Source organism: Coregonus clupeaformis, chromosome 18 (assembly GCF_020615455.1).
Source record: "Coregonus clupeaformis isolate EN_2021a chromosome 18, ASM2061545v1, whole genome shotgun sequence".
Classification (NCBI taxonomy): Eukaryota; Metazoa; Chordata; class Actinopteri; order Salmoniformes; family Salmonidae; genus Coregonus; species Coregonus clupeaformis.
Genome location: NC_059209.1, coordinates 51,061,120 through 51,079,365, shown reverse-complemented (window position 1 = coordinate 51,079,365; position 18,246 = coordinate 51,061,120). Strand labels below are relative to the sequence as shown.

The 18,246-nt window shown below is 42.6% G+C and overlaps 1 protein-coding gene across 5 annotated transcripts; it reads left to right on the top strand.

The window, feature by feature from the left end:
• The first annotated feature begins 1,027 nt into the window (after positions 1–1,027).
• Positions 1,028–15,344, top strand: LOC121530965 (RNA-binding protein EWS). 5 transcript variants are annotated; one of them, XM_041836383.1, is made up of 17 exons: positions 1,028–1,097; positions 1,882–1,918; positions 2,023–2,074; positions 2,711–2,843; positions 2,979–2,993; positions 3,476–3,671; positions 4,137–4,405; positions 4,530–4,695; positions 7,336–7,373; positions 8,898–8,930; positions 9,127–9,242; positions 13,223–13,352; positions 13,522–13,641; positions 13,769–13,901; positions 14,008–14,093; positions 14,606–14,858; positions 14,958–15,344. In XM_041836383.1, exons 1-17 carry the CDS (start codon positions 1,082–1,084, stop codon positions 14,992–14,994), a joined length of 1,830 nt encoding a protein of 609 aa, XP_041692317.1. In that variant the 5' UTR covers positions 1,028–1,081; the 3' UTR covers positions 14,995–15,344. The 5 variants fall into 5 exon arrangements, with proteins under 5 accessions (XP_041692317.1, XP_041692318.1, XP_041692316.1 ...); XM_041836384.1 differs by having other exon boundaries at positions 2,708–2,843; positions 4,143–4,405; XM_041836382.1 differs by having other exon boundaries at positions 2,708–2,843.
• The last annotated feature ends 2,902 nt before the right edge of the window (positions 15,345–18,246 follow it).

Below are 18,246 nucleotides of genomic sequence, written 5' to 3'. Positions count from 1 at the left end.
TGTCAGCTGGTCCTTTTGTGGCAGGGCTGAAATGCAGTGGAAATGTTTTTCTTGGATTAAGTTCATTTTCATGGCAAAGAGGGACTTTGCAATTAATTGCAATTCATCTGATCACTCTTCATAACATTCTGGAGTAAATGCAAATTGCCATCATAAAAACTGAGGCAGCAGACTTTGTGAAAATTAATATTTATGTCATTCTCAAAACTTTTGACCACGACTGTAGAGGTCCTGTATGGCAGGAAGCTTGGCCCCAGTGATGTACTGGGCCGTACGCACAACCCTCTGTAGCGCCTTGCGGTCAGAGGCCGAGCAGTTGCCATACCAGGCGGGGATGCAACCAGTCAGGATGCTCTCGATGGTGTAGCTGTATAACTTTTTGAGGATCTGAGGACCCATGCCAAATCTTTTCAGTCTCCTGAGGGGGAATAGGCGTTGTCGTGCCCTCTTCACGACTGTCTTGGTGTGTTTGGACCATGATAGTTTGTTGGTGTTGTGGACACCAAGGAACTTGAAGCTCTCAACCTGCTCCAATACAGCCCCATCGATGAGAATGGAGGCCTGCTCCGCCCTCCTTTTCCTGTAGTCCACGATCATCTCCTTTGTCTTGATCACGTTGAGGGCGAACTATTAGAATTTTAGCAACCGGAGCGGTTTCTGCAAATTGCGTCTTTAAGGTAACGGTTAAGGCTAGGTAAGTGTTATTGTTATGGTTAAGGTTACGGTTTAGGGTAGGGACATCCCAAGGATCCAGAATAGCGCTTACCGAAAATCTTTGCCAGAGACGCTCATCTATTCGTTTACGCGCATGCACCATTATCTAACCAAACGGTATAGAAAAAATATGTATGTATTAAGGATTTAGGCAAATGTTATTAATCAGTGATTTAAATATTTTTCAATCTTGAAATACAAGTGCAAATGTTATTAATCAGTGACAGAAATTTCGCGCTACGTGATATTCACTTCCGGACTTGGAGAGCGCTCAAAGCGTTGTAGAACGCCCCTCTGAAAAACGGGGCGTGGTTTTGGCTTAACTGGGTTGGGAAAAAGAACAACGAGACTAAACGAAGAAACGAAGATGGCGTCAGCTCCTGGTGGGTTTCGGTCACGGTCTTTTATTTTCTAATTTTGCACGAATCCATTAGCTATTGTTGCATATCGAAAGAAAGTAAATGTATTTCTGCATAGTTACATCAATTTTATAATCCAATATTCTAGTCTAATGCGAACATTTAAATATGTACAGTAGTCGGTAGCTAGCTACTAAGCTAGCTAGTAGTAGTAGCTAGCCATCCAAATTGACCCGTTTGGGGAATTGACCAGTTTTCTATAGTAGCTAGCTTAGCTAGAATTTAGGGCAGTAGGCCCTAACTAGCCACGATGCGGCGCCGAGGGGTGCAAATTCACCACGCACGTATATCTGCTTTGTTAATTCGTGCCTGTGTGTATGCATTTCCGTTGGTCATGCGGCCTTGCTAATCTAGCCACACATCGTTGTTTCTTTGTCTGCAAATTGAAACGTGTGGCTAGTTAAACCACAAAAAGTTAACTAACATGAGCCAGCTAACGTTAACTACCGTAGTTATGCACGCAAAGGCGGGGATGTCCCCCACAACACAACGTCGGCAAACAACGGCCTCTAGTCGGACCTTACTTAAGAGTGAATAGCAGGAATGCTTTGTCTTTTTTCAAGGTCTGTTGAACTTGAAATACTTTCCATTGTGTGCCATGGTTGGCAATGCCAAAGGTTTACACAATATTATTGTCGAGTGAACATGAGCAGTTGCTTCTCATGAGTCCAAAACTGAATGTGATACTAGGACTGTTTTTGAAAGTTAGGCCTAGACTAGTCATTTATTTTGTCATTTTCTTTTAAAGATTACAGTTCCTACAACCAGGCCAGTGCCCAGCAGGGGTAAGTCTTTCTACATGTGTTTTGTGCTACCAGGACGAGTGTTTGTGTAATTAGACACCAACATCAGAGATGAGTACTGAATGAATGCTCTTGTGTCTCTGCAGGTATGGATCCTATGCTGCTCAGCCCTCACAGGCCTATGGACAATCTGCCCAGGTGAGTGTTATTAGAAGTCCATTTATAAATTACTCAAACTGGAATAATGGTCAGTGACCCACATTATGCCCTGATCTCATGACATGTTTACATACAGCTTGACCTAAAGCACAGGAAACTTTTTTTATTTTTTTTTATTTCACCTTTTATTTAACCAGGTAAGCCAGTTGAGAACAAGTTCTCATTTACAACTGCGACCTTGCCAAGATAAAGCAAAGCAGTGCGATTTAAAAACAACACAGTTGCATATGGGGGTAAACAAAACAAAGTCAAAAATACCACAGAAAATATATATACAGTGTGTGCAAATGTAGCAAGTTATGGAGGTAAGGCAATAAATAGGCCATAGTGCAAAATAATTACAATTAGTATTAACACTGGAATGATAGATGTGCAAATAGAGATACTGGGTTGCAAAATAAATAACAATATGGGGATGAGGTAGTTGGGTGGGCTAATTTCAGAAGGGCTGTGAACAGGTGCAGTGTAAGGTAAGGTGCTCTGACAACTGATGCTTAAAGTTAGTGAGGGAGATAAGAGTCTCCAGCTTCAGAGATTTTTGCAGTTCTTGTCTGCTTTCACAAGGTACTTATTCTTCTATAGACTAATATCTTATGGCCTTCTGTATTTCAGCAGGGTTATAGCCAGCAAGCATATGGGTCCTATGCCCAACCAGCTGCAGCTGAGACCGGTTACCCTCAGGCAGCACCCTCTGCTGGCGGCTATGCACAGCAGCAGTATGGTTCCTCCTATGGGCAACCAGCATCAGGTCAGTTCAGAGGGACCAAAATGTTTGGCCAACTGTATTTTTTGGGGAAGGGAGTGAGAATTCTCCATCAAATGCCTCTAACCATTCACCATGTGTAATGTGAACATTTTCTCCTCTATTGCTATCACGTTCCAGCTGGGAATAAAACAGGTTTGACACAATTCCTTTTTTTCATGCATCTCCATCCATTTCATGACATTTAGGCAAAGTATTCAATGGCTTGATGGATTGATCCATATAATATACAGTATTTAGAATCCTATGTAGTGAGTAGACTAGTTGAACCCGGGACATGCTACATTTCTTTCTCATCGTATGTACTCATCCTGAATCATGATTGTAACAGACATGTTAGTGATACAAGACGATAGTCCCTTCATAATATTATTAATCTAACAATATCTAACACTTATTCTAATACTTTTAATCACACAATGGTATTCTTCTTTGCCATAATATTCTTCATCAGTTTTCCTCCAGAGTGGTATAGAGTAATCCAAATAAGCAACCGATTGCTTCGTTCATTTGTGTAGTTCAGCCTCTGGTCTAAAATCCCAACAGTGTGTACCTGGAATTATCCATCTAAACCTTTTTTTTGGTTTTAGTTAAACCATCTCCTCTTTTGTCCACAGCTGGGTACCCTGCTGCCCAGCCCAGTGCCCATGGCTACTCCCAGCCCGCTGCGGGCTATGGAGCCAGTGGATATGAAAGTGCTGCTGCTGCTGCTCCCGCTGCCTCTCAGCCATCCTATGCGTCCCAGCCAGGCTATGCAGCCCAGTCTGCCTACGCTGGCTACAGCCAGCAGCCTGCCTCCACTGCACCTCAGAGGTAGGCTAACTAGTGGTACATTAGGACATGAGGGGTACTAGTGTTACATTAGGACATGAGGGGTACACTACAAAGCAGGATCAAGGAGTTAGCCAGCTAACTTGCCTATTTGTATAACTTTTTATTTTGTAGAAAGGTAAGCTTGAAATGGGCATGGTCTAATTTGATTTAACAAACTAAAATACGTTCTAAGTTGAGCTATTTTTGATAATCATAAAATCAATAGTTATTTCTGGTTGCTTATCAAAGTTAGCTGGCTAACTCATTGATTTGGCTTTGTAGTATATCCGTCTGGGTGTAATGGAGGTAGTGATGCAGTGAATGTTACACAATATTTTGTTGATAGTTTATTTTCAGTAGTAGACAAGTTGCAGCTGTCAACCTATAAGAACCATCTACTGTGTAGAGAGAGTTGTGTAGCACTCTTTGACTCGTTCAATCCCTGCCTGTCCCTAATCACTTTAGTTACAGTGCCAGCAGCCAGCCCGCTGGCTACAGCCAGAGCAGCTACTCCCAGCCAGGTGGATATGCCGCGCCGCAGAGTGGGTACCAGGCCCAGCAGGGAGGCTATGGGCAGCAGCAGAGTGGATACCAGCAGCAGCCCCCACCGCAGCAACAGACTCCTGCTGCGGGCTATCCCCCTCAGGCCTCGGGCTCCTATGGGCAGCCTGCAGCCAGCCAGTATGGACAACAGAGTGGACCTCAAAGTGGTTACAACCAGTCAAGCCATTACAGTAAGAGCAGCAGTCTCCTGTTATTTTAACACCTACACCATCATTGCAATATGCCTACCTACTAGTTATAGTCATGTGATGTTCCCTCCTTTTCCCCTAACCTTGTTGTTATGCTATTCTGTAGATAACTATGGACAGGAGGGCAGAGGCAGCTCTGGCTATTCTGGCTCTGAGCCTGCTGGGTTCCCAGGGTCAGGGGAGAGCCGTGGGCCTCCCAGGGATGGCTATGACAGGGGCGGCATGATGCACGGTGGCCGGGGCCGTGGGGGCATGGGCCGTGGAGGCATGGGGTAAGTGACTCTCCTTATTGCTTAATTTAACCTCCATCCACTCTCACAAGTGCTGCGTCCAGGCTGAGCAGGGCTGAGTCTGAAGTTTCCCTAAAACATAAGTGGGTCCCGAGTTATAACCCTACAAAAGGATAACAGACATCTAACTTATTAGTGGGGAAAGTCAAACTGTTGTTCACTTTCGTGTAAAATTTAAAGATCTAATGCCTACCTAAAAGTTAAATCAAGGGACCCTCCATGAATGGGTACTAACTCTCAGCCCTGCCATAGTGGCCAAAGGTAAGAAGGGAATATGTTTTCATGAATCAAAGAGCTGGGACTGACGTGTGAACAGAGAGCTGGACTTCTAAACTATTCAATCAGATATCCTTTGTTGCTGTACCGCAGCAACACAGATGTATATCATCCATAGCATTGATTATGGTCCATCTATTCACAAGGCTTCACAGGGTCACTGCTGCAGGTTTCAATCATTAGGTGGGCTCACCTCACCTTTTTAAATGATTGCTTTGAGGTTAATTACATTTTTAAGATGGTTTAAGAAGGTACCATTTTCATGGGTGTTTAATCCGTCCTCTGGTTTTCCTTTTAAAAAGCTGACCCAGGAGGTACACTTTGAGTATGCACTATGGAAGTTTAGTTAACTGATAACCTCACATTTTGGCTTGTGTTGACTATTGTTTATATAAAGGTATTATTTCAGATTCATCAATGACTTGCCTCATGAAACCACAAAATAATCTTTAAGCTAGCAAACCTTTGCAATAAAAGACAAGCTTTTTTCTCATTGATATTGAGAGGTGTGCCCCTTTCTGTCCAATTAGGTAATTTGGCCATTTAGGGGACCCTTTTTGGCTCACGACCCCCCCTGGGGCCGAACTTTTAAAATAACTTGTTGTTTAATAAGCAAGATGCATTGATTGCTTATACCAACACAATTTTTTTTCATATTAAGTTGAGGTCGATGCACGTTTGAGTTTTTTTCTGGAAACCCAATGAAGTACATTTCTTCAGGGCACATCCATGCAGAACTAAAGTTATCCCCCTTATAGGTTGTTGGTACCGTACTTGCCACCTGTAGCCTTTCATGTTTGGTTAAAGCTTTCTGGGCATTATGATAGGACCTCTAGAGTTTGAGTCAAGGTTGATTCCATTTGAGTATCAGACAGCTCAAGGTAATATCCCTGTAACAATAAAAAAAGGGTTGTTCACTAGGTCACACCAGACTCCTATCATGTTCAATTGTGTTTTGCCCATAGGCTTATATTACATTAATAGGTTATTCAGTACATGGCTGTGTGTTTGCCATAAAATGATCATCAAAGTAAATAATACTGCTCTGCCAACAGCACAATATTTCATTAATTACATTTCTTAGCCTCAATTAGATAATGTTATTGAATTAGTCCTGTTTTTAAAGTTGAAAGTATATCGCAACCCTAGCTCTCAGTTGACATTGCTTAAAGTAGTCAAATGTAGCATTTGTCATACATATGTAACTCATGCATGCATTTACTTTCATACAGGATAGCATTTTGGGCAAAATGTTTTGGGACTGCTTTCCCAGACTCCGATTAAGCCTAGTCTCCTGAAAAGAATGCTGGGAATGCTTTTTACTCTTTGGACTAGGCTTAATCTGTGTCTGGAAAACCACCCCCTTATGTGTGTGTTTTTGAAATGTGGTTTGGATTACAAATGTTTTGTTTAATCAAATGAACAACTTTTTTTAACATGCTTTGTCACATTTACGCTACAGGTAACACAGTGAGAGCCATGTAAACCCAGCTATATTCTATTAAGTACCTGTACTCAATAAAGCCAGCATCTTAAACAACAAAGGGGTTAAACCACAGAGATTCGGGTTCTGCCTTAAATCCAAGAGATGAGGATTGTGGTGTCTAAAGCGTGCTGGGAAACTCTAAAATTATTATTATACTATACAAATGTAACTTATTACTTTTACCTCTGAACATTGTAACTTGGTCAAATTAAATTCTGTATTTATTAGAATTGTGTAACTTCAATTCGTCTTTGTAAAATAATGTACATGGATGGTGTTTTTTTGTTTGTTTCAATTTCAAAGGTGACTATCACCTGTTTGTAATATTTCAGATCCACTGCATTTGACAATTTAAAATCATTTTTCTTTACTTTACTTGTATAGCTGTTTGCTTCAACTGTAAAGTGGACATAATGCTCTAGAGCCTTCCACATATTTAAATGTAAGTTCTCTCGTCAGCATTGTATTATCTTCAGGCTAGACATTTAGCCTTTTTGTCTACATATGGAATGCATCTGAAATCATTTTCCTTTGTAACAAATACCTGGGATTCTGTCCCATATTTCCCAAACGTAACTGAGATTTAACACCCCTTGGCTAGCTCCAAACTAGCCAGTATCTGCTATCGAATGCTGTCATTAAGAAGCCATTTAGTAAAGGAATCATGCCACGTAGTTGCTGTTAATACCTTAATTCCCAATTAACTGGATTGCATAGACTGTAAAGGCATGTTGGGGGTTGTTAAATGAGCTAGTCAGAACTGTGTCCGTCAACCTCACCAAACGAGCCACGAGGCTCCAAACATGGAAGTGGCTGTTAAAAGGGAAATCGACTTCATATCTCCATTTATTCCCCCATAGCGTCGCCGGAGACAGAGGTGGCTTCAATAAGCCTGGTGGTAAGTTAACGAGTATTACACTGGCTAGTCCACTCCAGACCTTTACCTATTAGAGCATGTACGCTCTGAGCATTTACCTAAGCCCTTACATTACATTGGTGTGTGTAGCGTTTTTTGGGTAGCCAAATATGTGTATATATACATACATACATACATACATGTGACTATTAGGATGGATGGAAATAGAGGGGGATCCAGTTTAAATGTCTGAGACAACTGTTTGGAAAGGGGTACTTTTAACTCATTTTGGTTCATCACTCACTGCTTAAGGTAACCTTGAAAAGCAAGGTACTCTTATTTTACAATGACGACAAGTTAATGACAAATAACTGCTGCTAAGAAACGTGTCTGGTTTTGAAAAATGGTTTTGCATTTACAATTTCATGGAGCCAAACCCCTGGTATTTTTTGGAACTATCTGTGGTGTCATACGAACTTTTCTTATGGCACACATTTTTATATACGAAAGGGTCAGGTTTTATTTTACATCATTATCAATATACACTCAGTTGCCAGTTTATTAGCTACACCCATCTAGTACTGGGTCGGACCCCCCTTTGCCTCCAGAAATACCTGAATTCTTCGGGGCATGGAAACGTTGCTCAGTTGGTATCAAGGGACCTAACGTGTGCCAGGAAAACATTCCCCACACCATTGACACCAGGCAGGATGGGGCCATGGACTCATGCTGATTACACCAAATCCTGACTCTGCCATCAGCATGATGCAACAGGAACTGGGTTTCGTCAGACCTGGCAATGTTTTTCCACTCCTCAATTGTCCAGTTTTGGGGATGGCGTACCCACTGGAGAAGCTTCTTGTTTTTAGCTGATGGGAGTGGAACCCTGGTGTGGTCGTCTGTTGCAATAGCCCAACCGTGGCAAGGACCGACTAGTTGTGTGTTCTGAGATGCCTTTCTGCACACCACTGTTGTATTGCACCGTTATTTGCGGCCCGCCTGTTAGCTTGCATAATTCTTGCCATTCTCCTTCGACCTCAACGAGCTGTTTTCGCCACAGGACTGCCGCCAACAATGTTTTTTGTTTGTCACACCATTCTCGGTAAACCCTAGACATTGTCGTGCGTGAAAAGCCCAGTATGCCGGCCGTTTCTGCGATACTGGAACCGGTGCACGTGGCACCTATGATCATACCAGGCTCAAAGTCTCTTAGGTCACTCGTTTTGCCCATTCTAAAGTTCCATCGAACAGTAACTGAATGTTTCAATGCCTGTCTGCTTGCTTTATATAGCAAGCTACGGCCATGTGACTCACTGTCTGTAGGAGCAAACCATTTTCGTGAACGGGGTGGACTCCTAATAAACTGGTCACTGAGTGTATCTTCCACTTAAGAGGGGAAACATGGTTTACCACAAAGTACCATTTTCAATTTTCCAAAATGTCTGACACCTGTGTTTTGGAGGAGTGTGTCTGGGTTATCACTTCAAATTCTCTTCAGCAGTGGACTTGAGTGGCACAAACTGACTTTTCTTTGCCTTTTTCTCTCCCTTGCCTAATGGACAACAGGACCCATGAACAATGGGGCGGAGCGTGACATGGGTAAGTAGACACTAACTGACCATCACAGAACCTTTCAGCATTTATCTTACTGATTTGGCAGTATTGCATCCACCTGAAATCCTTTTGTTGCATTGATCTTGAAGTGGCTTCGCCTAATGGATTATGCTATGAATCTGACATGACAGTGTAATGGCTGTGTTCAGGCTTGTTTTTAACAGTAGTTCTTTCTGTTCAGGGCGCCCTGAGGAGCAGGATGACTCTGAGAACAGCACCATCTACATCACAGGACTCACGGAAAGCGCAACTCTGGAGGAGATGGCGATTTTCTTCAAACACCCTGGACCTATAAGGGTGAGGATATGCTCTGAAACTAAATAATTTAAACCTGTATTAGGTCTAATGCATTCCAGTGTTTCCACTGTATTCATCTAGCAGCGGTGCACCGCAACTGCTAAATTCTTGCCACAAACATTTGTTTTTAAAATTCCAAATTGTTTGCATAGTCAACTTACACACACTTACCCCACCAGACATGCCACCAGGGTTCTTTTCACAGTCCCCAGGTCCAGAACAAATTCAAGGAAATGTATCGTATTATACAGAGCCATGAGTGCATGGAACTCCCTTCCATCTTATATAGCGCTAGGAAACAGCAAACCTGGTTTCAAAAAACAAATAGAGCAACACATCACGGCACAACGCCTCTCCCCCATACTTGTGTGTATGTACTGACGTACTGTATGTGTACAGTATGCACACTACATGTTCATGTTTTTAAACATATGTGAAGTCTTTTGTCTGTAATGTCATTTTTTGTGTTCAGACCCCAGTAAGACTAGCTGTCGGCTAATGGGGATCCTAATAAATGAAAACCACACCCACATTTTTTCATTTAAAAAGTAATAATTTGGTATGGAAAACCACTCGGTGTAAACTACAATGACGAAACCCAGACAATGTATGTAGAAAATATAATACACTTGTTTATATACACACACACAACCAGTCAAAAGTTTGGACACCTACTCAAGGGTTTTTCTTTATTTGTACTATTTTCTACATTGTAGAATAATAGTGAAGACATCACACCTGAAATAACACCTATGGAAACATGTAGTAACCAAAAAAGTGCTAAACAAATCAAAATATATTTGAGATTCTTCAAATAGCCACCCTTTACCTTGATGACAGCTTTGCACACTCTTGGCATTCTCATTGTCCTGTTGAAAAATAAATTATAGTCCCAATAAGCCCAAACCAGATGGGATGGCGTATCGCTGTGGTAGCCATGCTGGTTGTGTGCCTTGAATTCTAAATAAATCACAGACAGTGTCACCAGCAAAGCACCCCCACACCATAACACCTCCGCAATGCTTTACACATGCGGAGATCATCCGTTCACCCACACTGCATCTTACAAAGACACAGAGGTTGGAACCAAAAATCTAATTTGGACTCATCAGACCAAAGGACAAATGCCCACCGGTCTAATGTCCATTGCTTGTGTTTCTTGGCCCATGCAGGTCTCTTTTTCTTATTGGTGTGGTTTCTTTGCAGCAATTTGACCATGAAGGCCTGATTCACGCAGTCCCCTCTGAACAGTTGAAGTTGATGTGTCTGTGGCTTGAACTCTGAAGCATTTATTTGGGCTGCAATTTCTGAGGCTGCTAACTAATAAATGTATCCTCTGCAGTAGAGGTAACTCTGGGTCTTCCATTCCTGTGGCTGTGAGAGCCAGTTTCATCATAGCGCTGGATGGTTTTCGCGACTGCACTCTTAATGTTCCGTATTGACTGACCTTCATGTCTTAAAGTAATGGACTGTCGTTTCTCTTTGCTTATTTGAACTGTTCTTGCCATAATATGGACTTAGCCCTATTTGGTAATATACCATCTTCTGTATACACAATACAACTGATTGGCTCAAACGCATTAAGAAGGAAAGAAATTCCACAAATTAACTTTTTAAGGCACACCAGTTAATTGAAATGCATTCCAGGTAACTACCTCATGAAGCTGGTTGAGAGAATTCCTAGAGTGTGCAGCGGGTGGCTATTTGAAGAATCTCAAATATAAAATATATTTTGATTTAATAGTTTTTGGTTACTACATTATTCCATATGTGTTATTTCATAGTTTTGGTCTTCCCTATTATTCTACAATGTAAAAAGAAAGAAAAACCCTTGAATCTGTAGGTGTGTCCAAACGTTTGACAGGTATTGTGTGTGTGTGTGTGTGTATGTATGTGTGTGTGTATGTATATATATATATATATATATATATTACTGCTCAAAAAAATAAAGGGAACACTTAAACAACACAATGTAACTCCAAGTCAATCACACTTCTGTGAAATCAAACTGTCCACTTAGGAAGCAACACTGATTGACAATACATTTCACATGCTGTTGTGCAAATGGAATAGACAACAGGTGGAAATTATAGGCAATTAGGAGTGGTTCTGCAGGTGGTGACCACAGACCACTTCTCAGTTCCTATGCTTCCTGGCTGATGTTTTGGTCACTTTTGAATGCTGGCGGTGCTTTCACTCTAGTGGTAGCATGAGATGGAGTCTACAACCCACACAAGTGGCTCAGGTAGTGCAGCTCATCCAGGATGGCACATCAATGCGAGCTGTGGCAAGGTTTGCTGTGTCTGTCAGCGTAGTGTCCAGAGCATGGAGGCGCTACCAGGAGACAGGCCAGTACATCAGGAGACGTGGAGGAGGCCGTAGGAGGGCAACAACCCAGCAGCAGGACCGCTACCTCCGCCTTTGTGCAAGGAGGAGCAGGAGGAGCACTGACAGAGCCCTGCAAAATGACCTCCAGCAGGCCACAAATGTGCATGTGTCTGCTCAAACGGTCAGAAACAGACTCCATGAGGGTGGTATGAGGGCCTGACGTCCACAGGTGGGGGTTGTGCTTACAGCCCAACACCGTGCAGGATGTTTGGCATTTGCCAGAGAACACCAGGATTGGCAAATTCGCCACTGGCGCCCTGTACTCTTCACAGATGAAACAGGTTCACACTGAGCACACGTGACAGAGTCTGGAGACGCCGTGGAGAACGTTCTGCTGCCTGCAACATCCTCCAGCATCGGTGGGTCAGTCATGGTGTGGGGTGGCATTTCTTTGGGGGGCCGCACAGCCCTCCATGTGCTCGCCAGAGGTAGCCTGACTGCCATTAGTTACCGAGATGACATCCTCAGACCCCTTGTGAGACCATATGCTGGTGCGGTTGGCCCTGGGTTCCTCCTAATGCAAGACAATGCTAGACCTCATGTGGCTGGAGTGTGTCAGCAGTTCCTGCAAGAGGAAGGCATTGATGCTATGGACTGGCCCGCCCGTTCCCCAGACCTGAATCCAATTGAGCACATCTGGGACATGTCTCGCTCCATCCACCAACGCCACGTTGCACCACAGACTGTCCAGGAGTTGTAGGGCTTATCAGGAGCATGCCCAGGCGTTGTAGGGAGGTCATACAGACACGTGGAGGCCACACACACTACTGAGCCTCATTTTGACTTGTTTTAAGGACATTACATCAAAGTTGGATCAGCCTGTAGTGTGGTTTTCCACTTTTAATTTTGAGTGTGACTCCAAATCCAGACCTCCATGGGTTGATACATTTGATTTCCATTGATAATTGTGATTTTTGTCAGCACATTCAACTATGTAAAGAAAAAAGTATTTAATAAGATTATTTCATTCATTCATATCTAGGATGTGTTATTTTAGTGTTCCCTTAATTTTTTTGAGCAGTGTATATATGTATGAATTCTTTTATTAATTTAAAAAAAAAAAACTAGAAATCATCAAAATAAAAGACAGCCAGGGAGAAGCAAAAATTTCAGAAAAAAATGAATTTAGGATTATTTTGGGCATGTCTGGATTACTGACGCAAGGTACATGCCCAGGGGCCCTGATTTGGGGTCCCCATTTGATGTTATAATATTTAAGCAAAATGCGTAGAATTGCAGGAAATTAGCTTTCACACTACAAAATTCTCTCAGCTCCATGGAAAAATGTATAGAATTGCAGGAAATTGTCTGAGTAACAGCACACTTTTTTTCTCTGCTGCCAATTCCGGACAGATTCAACCCCTTTTGCGACCGTTTCCACCACGGCATAAATAAATAGGGGAAACACTGCATTCCTTTAGTCTTTCCCAAATAATGCTTTTATTTAGGGCCAGTGCTAATCTCTTGTATTCTCATTTAATTGGAGGTTTGAACAGTTTTAGAAATGCTATCAAAAATTGGCAACTGCATATAGCTGTCAACAGTGTGGTAGTTTGACCTTTGAGTGATTTTTAATTCCTGTTATTGTTCAGATGAACCGGAGGTTGGGCAAGCCTGCCATCAACATCTACACAGACAATGATTCAGGGAAGCCTAAGGGAGACGCCACTCTGTCCTACGAGGAGCCCCTCTGTGCCAAAGCTGCTGTGGAGTTCTTCGATGGTTGGTGTCACTCGCCCTTTTAAACCTGCATCAGCCTACTCTCTGATGCTACCCTTGAACTGTCCAGATTAATGCATAAATGCACTTTAGAATACAAGAAATGACCAGTAACTCACTTCTCTCTCCATTTCTATTTATTCCTGTTTCCTTCTGTTCATGATCTCCACAGGGAAAGAGTACCAGGGCAAGAGGCTGAAGGTGTCCATGGCTCGCCGTAAGCCCATGATGGGTGGGATGAGAGGGGGCATGCCCATGAGGGGTGACATGATGGGCCGTGGAGGACCTGGAGGTAAATGTACAACTGTTTCTTTGTGAGACTTACATTTTCAATTTTGAACAAGAAAGTATAAGTTGTCCGACATTGCCATGACCATGAAGTGAAATATTGAAACAACCGCTGGTGTGTGTGTTATTAGGCATGATGGGCCGTGGAGGAGAGCGTGGAGGTTTTGTCCCACGAGGGGGACCACGTGGCATGGGCAGAGGTGGGCCAGGGGGCCCAGGTGGCAACATACAGCAGAGAGCTGGAGACTGGGAGTGCCCCAGCCAGTAAGTACCTCTCAAGAAAAAGGGTTTTCCCTTTCCCCTTTTAAAAATTAACTTTCCCGTTTTTTTTGTGTGTAACACGTACTGACTGAATGGTTGTCCTTCTCAGGGGCTGTGGCAACCAGAACTTTTCCTGGAGGATGGAGTGTAACCAGTGCAAAGCTCCCAAACCAGAGGGCTTTGGGCCCCCTTCAGGTATGGCTCTCACCGGCACAGCAGCACTATTATCAGGGCCTGGTTCATAACTCTAGACAGGAATCATTATAACAAAGTGTTATTTGAGCAACAAGGGCTGATTTACCTTCCCTATTTCACATATTTTAATGCTTGAAATGTAAACAGCCAAATCAAACAAACAGGTTTATCACCTTGACTTCGGGGTCCATGCTTAGCGGTTGTACTTGATTAGTGTCAACTCTGGGGGAAACATGAAATCATCCATGTGCAGCAGTCAGCTTACTGTAATGGAAAGCTTTGGCATTGGAGGGGCTTGTTCTGTGTTCACTTGGAATGCCACTTGTGTTTCCCTCCCTGTGAAGTACTCCATGATATGAAGTTCAAAGTAGTCTTTGACGTTTGGACTTTCCTGGTACTATCATTACCAGCAGCCCAAATTATATCACAGCGATCTACACTGTAGCATATGATGTATGTCTACAATAGTCTGTGGTGGCAAGCTTAACTGGGCCTTGTGTGGTTTTGTTCAGGTGGTGAGCGAGGCAGGGGTGGCATGGGGATGCGTGGGGGCAGAGGGATGGACCGTGGCGGACCAGGAGGGCCCGGTGGTCCTGGAGGCTTCCGTGGAGGATGGGGAGGTGATCGTGGCGGTGGCTTCAGAGGGCGTGGTGGAATGGACCGAGGGGGATTCCGAGGGGGTAGCAGGGGAGGACCACCGATGGACAGAGGAAGAGGAATGGGGAGAGGAGGAATGGGAGGGCCCCCAGGCAAGATGGATATGAGGTAAGGGGATATGTTGGACTGCTTTCATCATACTCAAATATTATTTGCTTACTTAATGTATGTTCGTTAGACACTAAATTACTGTTTTTCCTCTCATAGGGACCATCGCCAGGAACGCAGAGACCGACCCTACTGAAAGAAAGCAATTAAAATGTTCGCTCTGATGCAGGATTTGATTTTTTTAAATGAAATTTTTAATTTATGATTCCATATTATAAATGGTTATAGAACTGCTTTTGAAATACTCTGGTGCAGTTTCATTCAAGTCGTAGTTAAACGTTTTATGTTTTTTAGTTTTGTTTACCCTTGGTTCATTTATTGACTTGTGCAAGTTTATTTTTGCATTTCTTAGATGTACAGACTGATTTTTGGACAGTGTATTGTAAAACATGACACGTTTCTTTTAAAATTGTAATTGCTTCTCCTTCCCACAGTTGTGTAATGATCAATTTTGAAAATAAAATTTCCACTCCGATTTGATGCTAAGAGATGTTCAGATCCATTGCTGTTATGAGGCATCATGATTGATTAACTATTTGCCTTTAGATTTTCAACGCGGTTCTTGAATGGTAGGAAAACTAGGAATTATACGGTGTTTGACAGCTCTGCGCCTTCAGCAGGTTTCTCTTAATGAGTTGTCCACAAGGAGGCATTGAAGTCTGCAGCTTTGCAACAATACCAGCATGATAGATGCATCTATTTTCCCAACAACTTTGCTGAAGATATACATTTACGTCATTTAGCAGACGCTCTTATCCAGAGCGACTTACAAATTGGATATAGTGTCTTATCAGAGCATGACTAAACCTGCCTTATTTAGAGGACTTCTCTAAGCCCCAAAGGATAATATACAGTGGGGGAAAAAGCTATTTAGTCAGCCACCAATTGTGCAAGTTCTCCCACTTAAAAAGATGAGAGGCCTGTAATTTTCATCATAGTTACATGTCAACTATGACAGACAAATTGAGAATTTTTTCCAGAAAATCACATTGTAGGATTTTTAATGAATTTATTTGCAAATTATGGTGGAAAATAAGTATTTGGTCACCTACAAACAAGCAAGATTTCTGGCTCTCACAGACCTGTAACTTCTTCTTTAAGAGGCTCCTCTGTCCTCCACTCGTTACCTGTATTAATGGCACCTGTTTGAACTTGTTATCAGTATAAAAGACACCTGTCCACAACCTCAAACAGTCACACTCCAAACTCCACTATGGCCAAGACCAAAGAGCTGTCAAAGGACACCAGAAACAAAATTGTAGACCTGCACCAGGCTGGGAAGACTGAATCTGCAATAGGTAAGCAGCTTGGTTTGAAGAAATCAACTGTGGGAGCAATTATTAGGAAATGGAAGACATACAAGACCACTGATAATCTCCCTCGATCTGGGGCTCCACGCAAGATCTCACCCCGTGGGGTCAAAATGATCACAAGAACGGTGAGCAAAAATCCCAGAACCACACGGGGGGACCTAGTGAATGACCTGCAGCGAGCTGGGACCAAAGTAACAAAGCCTACCATCAGTAACACACTACGCCGCCAGGGACTCAAATCCTGCAGTGCCAGACGTGTCCCCCTGCTTAAGCCAGTACATGTCCAGGCCCGTCTGAAGTTTGCTAGAGTGCATTTGGATGATCCAGAAGAGGATTGGGAGAATGTCATATGGTCAGATGAAACCAAAATATAACTTTTTGATAAAAACTCAACTCGTCGTGCTTGGAGGACAAAGAATGCTGAGTTGCATCCAAAGAACACCATACCTACTGTGAAGCATGGGGGTGGAAACCTCATGCTTTGGGGCTGTTTTTCTGCAAAGGGACCAGGACGACTGATCCATGTAAAGGAAAGAATGAATGGGGCCATGTATCGTGAGATTTTGAGTGAAAACCTCCTTCCATCAGCAAGGGCATTGAAGATGAAACGTGGCTGGGTCTTTCAGCATGACAATGATCCCAAACACACCGCCCGGGCAACGAAGGAGTGGCTTCGTAAGAAGCATTTCAAGGTCCTGGAGTGGCCTAGCCAGTCTCCAGATCTCAACCCCATAGAAAATCTTTGGAGGGAGTTGAAAGTCCGTGTTGCCCAAAAACATCACTGCTCTAGAGGAGATCTGCATGGAGGAATGGGCCAAAATACCAGCAACAGTGTGTGAAAACCTTGTGAAGACTTACAGAAAACGTTTGACCTGTGTCATTGCCAACAAAGGGTATATAACAAAGTATTGAGAAACTTTTGTTATTGACCAAATACTTATTTTCCACCATAATTTGCAAATAAATTCATTAAAAATCCTACAATGTGATTTTCTGGATTTTTTTTTCTCATTTTGTCTGTCATAGTTGACGTGTACCTATGATGAATATTACAGGCCTCTCATCTTTTTAAGTGGGAGAACTTGCACAATTGGTGGCTGACTAAATACTTTTTTCCCCCACTGTAACTGTGGTCTGTGACATTCTCTTCATGTTGCATTTGTAATCATATACAGTGCATTCGGAAAGTATTCAGACCCCATTCTCCACATTTTTATTACATTACAGCCTTATTCTAAAATGTATTAAATAAATAAAAAAACCTATCTACATACAAAACCAATACGCCATAATGACAATGTGAAAACAGGTTTTTAGAAAATTGTGCAAATTTATAAGACATAAACCTTTATTTACATAAGTATTCAGACCCATTGGTATGAGACTTGAAATTGAGCTCAGGTCCATCCTGTTTCCATTGATCGTTCTTGATGTTTCTTCAACTTGATTGGAGTCCACCTGTGGTACATTCAATTGATTGGACATGATCCCACAGTTGACTACATGTCAGAGCAAAAACCAAGCCATGAGGTCAAAGGAATTGTCCATAGAGCTCCGAGACAGGATTGTGTTGAGGCACAGATCTGGGGAAGGGTACCAAAAAATGTCTGCAGCATTGAAGGTCCCCAAGAACACTGGCCTCCATCATTCTTAAATGGAAGAAGTTTGGAACCACCAAAACTCTTCCTAGAGCTGGCCACCCGGCCAAACTGAGCAATCAGGGGAGAAGAGCCTTGGTCAGGGAGGTGACCAAGAACCCTATGGTCACTGACAGAGTGCCAGAGTTCCTCTGTAATCGCTGCCAACGGTGCTTCAACAAAGTACTGAGTAAAGGGTCTGAATACTTATGTAAATGTATTTATTAATTTTTTATATATACATTCGCTACAATTTCTAAAAAAAAACTGTTTTTGCTTTGTCATTATGGGGTATTGTGTGTAGATTGATGAAAAAACAGTTTAATCAATTTTAGAATAAGGCTGTAACGTAACAAAGTGGAAAAAGTCAAGGGGTCTGAATACTTTCCGAATGCACTGTATAATGACTAGTGAATGAAGAGGCTTTCCATAGTACTT

Bases quoted from the DNA above. Each gene is read 5' to 3' on its own strand.
- LOC121530965 (XM_041836382.1), top strand. The intron at 2,075-2,707 runs GTGAGTGTTATT...TCTGTATTTCAG, and splicing joins CCTATGGACAATCTGCCCAG to CAGGGTTATAGCCAGCAAGC. The intron at 13,642-13,768 runs GTAAATGTACAA...GTGTGTTATTAG, and splicing joins GGGCCGTGGAGGACCTGGAG to GCATGATGGGCCGTGGAGGA.